Here is a 10,701-nt window from a genome sequence, read left to right as displayed (position 1 = left end):
GAGTTACAAGGATGCATATTTTGTTGCAAAATGCTGAGGCCCTCTACCTTTCCGGAGCAGCTCCTGCATGCCTGGACTCTGCTAAGTATTTCAATGCATTATAGATCCATGTGGAACCTTTCAGCTATGAAACTAACGAGACAAGGTGGCACTGGGTTATTTCTCACACGGCTCTTCCTCCCACGTGGGATGAATGCACAGGGACATCAGCAGTAGGAAGTTTCTATGGCTCCTTTTTCTTCTCTTAATTCTTGTGCAGAGACCAAGAAGATGAGCAAGGGTATTAGGGAAGAACACATCAGTCTTTGACAAACAATTACTTTGTTATTTAGAAACTAACCAAGTCATCTGAAGTCTGTGAAAGTACAAGATGAAAAGATAAATCAGGAAAAGATTTTAAAGTGTCTGCTGTGATCTATTGGGGTTACAGTGATTGTAACATGCATATAAACAAAAGGACAGGGGAGCTTGTAACTGTAGCTCATTTTAGTCACTTTGTTAAAGGTCTTAGTCAATGTTACAGAGTACAATCAAGAGTACTTTGGTTGATGTCATCAAGCCAATATGTTTCCATTTCTTCAATTTATAAAGTAACAGTGTCCTCAAATTGCCATATAAATAGTATTCTGCTTCAGGCTATAGAAAACAGGGCAAATAGAACAAAATACCCTGAAATAGCTTAAAAACTTTACTAAGTTTTACAGAATAAAAGAATATTTATTTTAACTCTAGCCATAAAATATTTCTGACTCCTGGGGCCAGCAAATGGTGTGGTGATTAAGACACTAGACCGAGTTCCAGACCTGACAGCTTAAAACTCACACTGGGTGCATGTGCATGCATTGCATGCATACCCAAAACCCCAGGAGGAAAATGGAGGAGAAGGGATTGAAGTGTGGCCATCCCCTTGGGGGATGATTTCTCACATTCTCTCTCACAGTCTCTCTTTGTCTCTCTGGTGAGTGCACATGCTCTATAACAAAAACCTAAAAGAAATTTCTGACTACTAAAATTAAAATGTTTAATACATTGTATTTAAAATATTTTTTAAAAATTGTCCAAAAAAAAAAAAGAAAGAAAGAAAAAGAAAACGCAATGCTTAAAGGGGCCGGCATATGGTATGGTGGTTAGGGGTGTTGGACTCCCACATGGCCAACCACAGTTCTAGTCCCAGACCTGGCAGCTTGCTTTCTCACTTTTCAGCGCTTTCTCTCTCTCTCTCTCTCTCTCTCTCTCTCTCTCGGTCTGTCCCTCTCTGGTCAAATTTTAAAATAAATAAATACAGTTAAAGAAAATTATTTTTTAAAAATGCTTAAAATAAGAATAAATTATAAAGATGAGCAAAACTAAGTCTTAGCTATAAAACAGAATTCAAAGATGACATTAAAAATATTAGAAGTGTAGAGACCAGCAGTTAGCATAATGGATATGTCGCTGGACTCCCATGTAGTCGACTGTGGTTCATTATTAGCCTGACCCCACATTTCTTCATAATAATATCAAATATCAGAAATCAAATGAGCATAGTTTCATTATTGAAAAAAATAAATGGTATTCTTCATTTGTTAGCTCAATCCAGATTTTGCTTCAATACAAAGATTATAAAAGATTAAATTAATATTTATGAAAGGTTTTTACCTATAATTATATAGAATTTTTTTCTCAAATTTTCTTTGATTTTAAGAAATAATTTGGAGAATTAAAATAAGTAATAGAAATAGAGAGAGCAGGGCCAGCAGGTGGCATGGTGGTTAAGGCACAGGACTCCCTCTTGGCCAACCATGGTTTGAGTTACAGATATGGCAGTTTGTTTTCTCACTTTCCCTCTCTCTCCCTCTCCCTCCCTCTCTCTCTCTTTCTCTGGTGAGTGCATATGCCCTGTAGCAAAGTAATATAATAATAATAATGATAAATAAAATAAATAATTATTCAAAAAAGAAAAGATAAAGACAGAGTTAAATAAATTGAAAAGCTCCTTGATACTGGCCTTGGCAAATAATAAAGTGTTAATACAACAAACTTAAAACTTTCTTTACAACAAAGGGAACAATCACTGAAATAAAAAGGTAGTTTATGAATAGAAAACACATTGTTAATCATATGTATGACTAGGAATTAATATCCAAAATACCCAAGTAAATCAGAACTCAATAGCAGAAAATAAAAAGCCAACGTAAAAATAGGCAAAGGACCTGAATAGATATTTTCCAAAAAGACCAACAACTGGCAAAGAGGATAATGGCTAGCAACATAAATTGACATCACTAGCAATAAGGAAATGTATATTAAACCCTCAGTGAGGTATCAACTCACACCTGTTATGATGGCCAATATCAAAGAGACAAGAGCTAAGTGTTGATGAGAGTGTGGAGAGAAAAAAACCTTTGTACACTGTCGGTGGGAATGGAAATCAGTACAGTCATTATAGAAAGCAGTGTAGAGGTTCCTTAGAAAATTAAAAATAGAACTTCTGTATGACACATCAATGCCTCTACTAGGCATATACCCAATAGAAATGAAGCCAGCACCTCATAGCAATATCTGTGCTCCTATATTAAGTGTAGTGTTATTCACAGTAGCCAAAATATGGAAATAACTCAAGTGTTCATTGATGGATGAATGGATAAAATGTTGTGGTATAGAGATATAAGGGGATATTAGCCTAAAAAAGGGGAAAATCCCACAATTTGTAACAACAGGCATGAACAACTACTTCAAAATCACACATTGCCTAGTTTCTCAGTTTTTTAATTATTCAAATTTGTATTACTGTCAAAATTTAAGATGTCTATTCAAAAAAAAAAAAAAAAAAACCCAAAAAAACCAGAAGCCTGAGCCAGCCAGGGGTGTGTTTGAGACAGCTGGACCCCACGTGGCTAACAGTACAGTTGAACTCCTGGACCCGGCAGCTTGAAACACAGCAGGCCTGTGTATATGCGTGCCAGAAGACATTGTGCTGTGGCTACCCTCCCTGGGCGTGCTTTTTCACTAGCCTTCTCTCTTCTCTCTCTCACTGCACACACTCCCTATAGAAAATTAATCATCATCATCATCAAACACAGAACAAAAAAGAACACAGAAGTTCAAAGGCCAAGGAGCAAGGGCTCAAGTGTGTAAGTGTGAGAGAGCAGCTTAACCGTAACCCTGTCTGAGCTTCAGCTCCCCCGTCTGTAAATGGGGAGGACAACGCGGCCTATTTCACAGACCCTGTAAGGGCTACTCGAGAGGACACGGTACCTCACACAACGACTGCACATAAAACATCGCAACAGCAATGCCGACAAGAAAAGCATCTCTCTCCTGTAGGATGATGGTTCACTTTATCAGCAGGAGATATGAAAACAGGAGCGACACTGGGAGCATGGGTGGACAGGGATGAGCAGAAAAAGATGGGCCCGGACAGAGCAGACCCCTCAGCACCTCCCTGGATCCCATGGGCAAGGAAAGCAGTTTGGCCATCATTGTCCAAGGATGCTAGTTCCCTTCGTTTCATATCACAGGACCATAAAGTATCCATTTCCACACTTTCAAATCTCATGGAATATTGAGACCAACAGATGATAGCTGGACTCCCATATGGTCGACTGTGGTTCGAGTCCCGAACCCGGAGGCTTGGAACTCACGCAGGTACATGTGCGTGCCTGCCCAAAACCCTGAGAGGAGAATGGAGAAGGGATTGCAGTGTGGCCACCTACCCTGGGGGGTGATCTCTCACTTTCTATCTCTCTGTCTCTCCAGCAAGCTCATGCACCCTATAGCAAAAATCTTTCTTAGGAAAAAAAAAATAACTCATGAAAAACTCAATCCTGTAACTATCGGAGCATCACTGCATCACACACTAATCTTATAAATGTTCTCCCACATGTCCCCTTTCTTTCCCCAATCCTTTTAAAGTATTTATTCTTCGAGTGCCTATTTTTCTTCCTATTATGCAGAACCTATTATGCAGCTGTATCATAGCATGTTTTATTTTTCTGGTGTTAAGGAAATCAGATAAACAGATTTATAGAGGTCAATCCCTCCACGAGAGTGAGTGAGTACAAGATTTCCTCAACTAGTCAATCTTAGATTTATCTAAAATATAATCTAATTGTTTCTAAACATGTTTTGGGCCAGCCCCATGGCCTTGTGGTTAAGAGAGGTAGGTTCCAAATGGCCAACTGCATGGTTCAAATCCTGGCCCTGGCAACTTGAAAAACATTCTGGGCATGTGTGTGTGCATGCACAAAATCCCAACAAGATGGAGAAATGGAGAAGAGAGCGCAGCATGACAACGCCCCAAAGGGGATGCTTCCTTCCTTTCTCTGTCTCTCTCCGACAAAACCAGGCACCCTCTGTCACTTACATGAATCACATTTTCACAATTACCTAGGTACAAGGTTAGTTCAAATAAAACTTCCCTTGACAATAAAGGCATTTAGAGGTAAAATTATTTCCTGGGTCATTTACTCCATGAATTGATCGTGTGTCCAAGATCCCCAACCTGAGGTTGCTCTTAGTCTTGTACAAAAGACAGCACAGATAGACACACATTAGACTATGAAGCTTAGCAGAGGTAAAGAAAAACTCCCTACTCAGAAGGAAAGCATGAAAAGCTCAACTTCAGGCCTCTGGGAAGCTGCCTCCACCATCCCAACCAACATGCCCCTCCTGCCCCGTCCCCGTCACCACTTCACTTACAGCACTGCAGGTGAAACCACTGGGTGTGTGTACACGCGTGTGACTGAGTACATGTGTACACGTGTCTTTATTCCTTGAGGGAAGAGACTATCTCCCCAGGATGTAGACCAATGCTCAGCACCCAACAAACCCTCCATCAACAGCTGTTTGAGGCCCTCTGCCCAAAGATCTGAGAAGAGACTTCATAGAAAAGTCATTTTGAAATGGGCCTTGAAGAATCCAGGAGTTTGGCGAGTAAAGAAAGTTTTATAGAATCAAGATTCACTGTTAAGCTGCCCTGGACAATCATATGCCTTTAAATTGTACTGTTTTTGGCTTCTACGCACAACTGTCTTACGACTCATAGGCTTCTCGGTTTCCATTACTATAAAAATACACCTTTCGGGGACCAGCACTTGGCGTAATGGCTATGTTGCTGGACTTCCATGTAGTCAACCATGGTTCAAGTCCCGGATCTGGTGGCTTAAACTCACACCGGGCACATGCGCGTGCGTGCCCAAGATCCCGAGAGGAGAATGGAGGAGAAGGGATTGTGGCACGGCCATCCCTCCTGGGGGGCTGGGGTGAGTTCTTGCTTTCTGTCTCTCTCTTTCTGTCTGTCTTTCTGGTGAGTGCACACACCCTATAGCAAAAACCTCTCCCCCCCAAAATAAAAATACACCTTTCAGAAAAAACAAACCAACAAACTAAGCAAAATCTGGGTTCTAACGGAACTAGGTTTAACTTAAAAATTCTCTCAGTAACTATATTGGTTTCTTTAATACTTTCGAAGAGATTGACCAAGTCAAAAACGAGATGCGGTAAACTAGATATAGTAAGAGAACCTAAGAAGCATCAGTTGATTTCTTTGGAATCTTCTTTCTTTTCTTTTCTTTCTTTTTTCTTTTTTCCTTTGTTTCAATTGCCAGAGGGTACATGCACTTGCCAGAGAGAGAGACTGGACGAAGCACCTCCCCCCAATGTAAAGAGGTCACACCACAGTCTCCTCCTCTATGTCTCTGTCCTGTTGGGGTTTGGGGCACGCACACCCACCTGATAAAGTTTTCAAGCTGCCAGCACTGGGATTTGAACTGTGGTTGGCTTGGTGGGATCCAGGTCCCTTAACTAGTAGGCTAAGGGGCTGTCTCCAGTATCTTATTTTTCTTAAGCGTTCGAGTAACTTGATGAGGAAATGAAAGCGTCACTTACCAAAATGATGGAAATTATCTCACATTCCCAAAATTTAATCAGCTTATTTACTGTTTCCAGAGGAACAAAGGGTAGAATTAAAACAGACGGCGTTTCACTTTGGAGTGAGAGAGGCAGAGGTACTCGCTGTCAATTTCTCTGGATCTCCATACGGACTTCATCGGGCACACAACCCGCTCCTTGCTTGGCAGTGGGACATTCCATCCATTTTCGGGAAGGCGGGTTCTGCCCAGGGGAAGCCAGGCCAGGTCACCCTCCACTCCAAAGAAACCTACATACGTTTAGACAGAGAAACCTGAACGAGAGAGCTGGCCTGGCCACCTCTCGAGCTGTAGAAAAGGACACTGAGGCCAGAGAACTGAGGCAAAATTTTTCTCGAATCCAGAGTCCGTAGAAGCCAGGAACTCTGACTTGCTCAGGCACTGTTTCCACTCTCTGTGGTTGTGTCTCTCTGGGACACCAACATTTTACAAATGCAGTCGAGGAACCAGCAGTTGGTGCAATGGCTATGTCACTGGACTCTATGTAGTTGACCATGGTTTGAGTCCTGGAACCGGTGGCTTAAACTCACGCCGGCCGCATGTGCGTGCGTGCCCAAGGTCCCGAGAGGAGAATGGAGGAGAAGGGATCATGGCATGGCCATCTCCCCTGGGGGGTGATTTCTTGCTTTCTATCTCTGTTTCTGTCTTTCTGGCGAGTGCACACACCCTATAGCAAAAACCTCTCCCACAAAAAGCAAAAACAAACAAACAACACACAAATGCAGCTGAAATGCACAGAAGGGGCGAACACTCCTAGAACAGAAGCAGGACTAGGAATTCTGAGTCAGCCCCAAACAAGTGAGCTCAGAACAAGGCATTGGGACATCCTCAGTGGCCCTTACGGATGCTCTCTGAGCTCAGCAGGCTTGATGGACTCAGACAGCACAACCTGACTCTGTACAGCTACTCTGAGTCACAGAACTCCCGCGAGAGGAGGTCCCCACCAGCCCTAAGGAGAAGCAAGACTGTGGGTATGCACAGCGCCCACTTAGAGAAATAAAGGCAGAGAAAGCAACAGAGAGACAATCCGAGGGGTGCCGATGGTCTGCTGTGGTGCTCCAGGAGTGCCGCCTAACGCTTGTGGTCTGCAGAGTCAAGGGCATAAGGAAAGGCCCTGCCAATTTCTCTTGTCCTTTGTGTACAATGGGAGTGGGGCTCTGGATGAGTATCCATGCCCTGCTGTCTTGAGTCATCACTTTTTATTCTTCAAAGACATTTTAGAAAAACAAAACAAACAAAACACATTATCTCCGAAACTCCAAGTTTCATAGGATGACACTCATTTTGTGGGAAACTCAAGAATTAGTCAAAGATCTTGGACCAACAGGTGGAATGGTGGTTAAGGTATTGGACTTCCATATGGCTGACCGCAATTCCAATCCTGGTCCTGGTGGCTTGAAAATCACACTAGGGGTGTGTGTGTGTGTGTGCCCAAACCCATGGAGGAGAAGGGATTGTGGCATGGCTAAAGCCCCTGAGAGAAGGTTTTCTCACATCCTGTGTGTCTCTGAGGCTAGTACACAGGCCTTATGGCAAAAACCTTATGAGAAAGGAATTAGACAAAGATTCATTGTTAGAAAGAACTCTATTACAACAAAGTGCCCACGTTTTCTTCATGTGCAGTAATTTTATAATAAAAACTGCTTGAAATGCATGGGCAAGGCCATAAAAAACATTTGTTGTGCAAATATTTGTTATAATTGTATCATTACTTATTATCTTGGTATAATGGGGCTCAACATATAGTTACTATTTTCCCCAATTATCCATCTCCAAATCTAGGAATAAGTAATGTAAAGGAAGTTTGTCAGCCATCAATTCGCCGTCGAAACTACAGTTTGGGAATGGGACCCACTGAGCTCTGCACCCTCTGGGCAAGGATAGATTAAATATATTTAATACCTGCTCTCATCAATGAATGAACATATCGGTCATCTTGATCATCTTTTCTGTGATGTTATTCATCTTTGGGATACATTGACTTTATGTAGCAGATACATTGTTAAGATTGTTTCAGAGAAGGAAATTGCTGACCCTCCAGAGACCATGACAGGGACAGTAAGGGCATGAGAGTAACAAATGCTTCTACAATGCGCGTTGCCTCAATTGATCGGGTGGGGCGGGCTGCTACTCTGACCTGGCTCATCCAGAAAGCCGGTTTCAGTTAAAGTATTTAACGTGACTAAGATGTGATGATGCCCTTTTAACACACACTGTTCTCCAGGATCTTCAACTCCTCCAGCAGTCTTTAAAACCAAAACACACCATCGGGACCAGCAGTTAGCATAATGGCTATGTCGCTGAACTCCCATGTAGCCAGCCGTGGTTCGAGTCCCAGAACCAGTGGCTTAACATCAATTCGCCGTCGAAACTACAGTTTGGGAATGGGACCCACTGAGCTCTGCACCCTCTGGGCAAGGATAGATTAAATATATTTAATACCTGCTCTCATCAATGAATGAACATATCGGTCATCTTGATCATCTTTTCTGTGATGTTATTCATCTTTGGGATACATTGACTTTATGTAGCAGATACATTGTTAAGATTGTTTCAGAGAAGGAAATTGCTGACCCTCCAGAGACCATGACAGGGACAGTAAGGGCATGAGAGTAACAAATGCTTCTACAATGCGCGTTGCCTCAATTGATCGGGTGGGGCGGGCTGCTACTCTGACCTGGCTCATCCAGAAAGCCGGTTTCAGTTAAAGTATTTAACGTGACTAAGATGTGATGATGCCCTTTTAACACATACTGTTCTCCAGGATCTTCAACTCCTCCAGCAGTCTTTAAAACCAAAACACACCATCGGGACCAGCAGTTAGCATAATGGCTATGTCGCTGAACTCCCATGTAGCCAGCCGTGGTTCGAGTCCCAGAACCAGTGGCTTAAACTCTGTGTGTGTGTGTGTGTGTGTGTGTGTGCGTGCGTGCCCAAGATCCCAAGAGGAGAATGGAGAAGGGATTGCCGTGTGGCCATCCCCCTGGGGGGCTACTTCTCGCTTTCTATCTCTCTGTCTCTCTCTGTCTTTCTGGCAAGCGCACATACCCTATAGCAAAAAACACCTCTCCAAGAAAAAAAAAAAAAAAGACACCATTGACCAAGCGAATGTGTGCAAATGTACGCTAAGGCTAAAGGGCCAACTGTGTTTTGGCTGGGTAGTCATCTAGCCAGAACAGAACTTGCGCTAACAGTGAGGTCACAGAGAAACTCCACCACTTCCCAGACACCTCAGTGAGGCAACGTTAACTTATGAGAGATGAACGACGGATGAACGAACTTCTGCTGTGGGTGGTATGTCAGAAGCCAGGCTGCTTAAGTTTCCTCATCTGTGCAAGGGGTAATGCCTTCAGAACATGACAGAAGAGCATAGCAAAATAACACAAGGACACCACCACCACCTGGCTGGCCATATTGCTCCCTCCCCTGCCATGTCAACAGGGCCATGGCTATCTAGAATGTGACATTTGCATAAAGCAGCATGAGTGCTAACTATATGAACATGAACCTGCCCGATCTTTCTGGGTGCTACTTAGACCTGGAAACAGCAATGTTCTTCCTGAAAGAGGAGGAAATATTGCCAAGAATTCAGGGACTCCACACCCACCCCACCCCGGCAGTCCCTTGGAGTGATGTGTGATTGACATGCCAGGAGTATTCATTTACCAGGGACGCCAATGCTGACTCAGTGGTCTGTCATTCTAAGTAGCTACTCTCAGGGGGGAGGAAGGCAGAGAGATTGACCTTGATTCGCCTCATTTCCAACCCAATGTGGAAAACCCTTGTGCAAAGGGATGCTCAGTCTTGGCTGTTCATTGGGATCAACTGGGGAGCTTTGACAACTAGGTGCCAAGTCACCCCTCAAATGACACCAGACCATCTGCAGGTGCGGCCCAGGGACCTGTGCTTTTAAAAATGCTCTGTGATTTAAGAAGCAGCCAAGATGAACCTAGTGGAACTTCTGCTGCAAGCCAAAGCAAGAAAGGCAACAGGGACCATTTCACAGCCACAGCTTCGGAGCAGAGCGGGTCCCACGGGACCCTGAACGCTAGGACACGCCCGTGCCTGCACCGGGGTGCACAGAGAGCGCTGAACGCACCCACGTTAGCACTGAGGATGACCCTGCTCCTCAGGAGAGTCACATTTTCAAACAGTTGGCACTTGAACAGAAATAAGTTCTCCGGTTTTAAGAGGCATTGCCAAAGCCTCAATGTGCCTCTGACCACACTAGGATGATTTTTTTCCCTTTATAAAAAGCCAAATCCCCGGGCAAGGGAAGTCGGGGGTGGGGGGGTAGGCGCGCGCCCACACACACAGCCTGCAGAGGAGCTGCGGTTCCCAAGGCCGCCCAGAAGGCGCTCCGCAGCCCGCCGTCGATGGTGTAGATGGTGCGGACGCCCTGGGGCAGGTTCACGTTGTCCGACAGGGAGCGGGTGAGCTCCATGAGGAGCGCATCGAAGGACCGGAAGCGGTCGCTGGAGATGGCAAACACCAGGCCCTTGAAGTAGCGGTCCCCATTCCGGTAGAAGCGCGCCTTCTTGGCCTTCTTCTCCGAGCTCAGGGCCTGCAGGGTCCGCGTGCGGTAGAAGCTGCAGTGGGCACTGTGCGCCGGGCTGGGGATGAGCCCGTTCCCCTTGGGGCCCGAGCTGCTGCTGCCCCCGGACGAGCTGGGCGCGCCCCTCCGCGACCCCGGCCGCGGCCTTTTGTCCCGTTCCTCGAAGTGCTCCAGCTCAATGCTCCTGGTGCTGGCCATCGCGGCGGCTCCCCCGACGCAGGGGCACCTCCCGGGCAG

At 44.8% G+C, this 10,701-nt stretch overlaps 1 protein-coding gene across 1 annotated transcript in view; it reads right to left on the bottom strand.

The window, feature by feature from the left end:
* DCLK2 (doublecortin like kinase 2) overlaps positions 1-10,695 on the bottom strand; it is a gene marked incomplete in the record, with an annotated part of 212,251 nt that extends 201,556 nt beyond the window's left edge. Inside the window, 1 exon segment of the mRNA XM_027765892.1 lies at positions 10,279-10,695. Within this exon segment, the coding sequence (XP_027621693.1) occupies positions 10,279-10,662 (384 nt within the window).
* Positions 10,696-10,701: the final 6 nt, after the last annotated feature.

Source organism: Tupaia chinensis, unplaced genomic scaffold, assembly GCF_000334495.1.
Source record: "Tupaia chinensis unplaced genomic scaffold, TupChi_1.0 Scaffold139871_1, whole genome shotgun sequence".
In the NCBI taxonomy this organism is placed as follows: Eukaryota; Metazoa; Chordata; class Mammalia; order Scandentia; family Tupaiidae; genus Tupaia; species Tupaia belangeri.
Note: the sequence above shows the minus strand (reverse complement) of the source record. Positions and strands in the feature narration are given on the sequence as shown.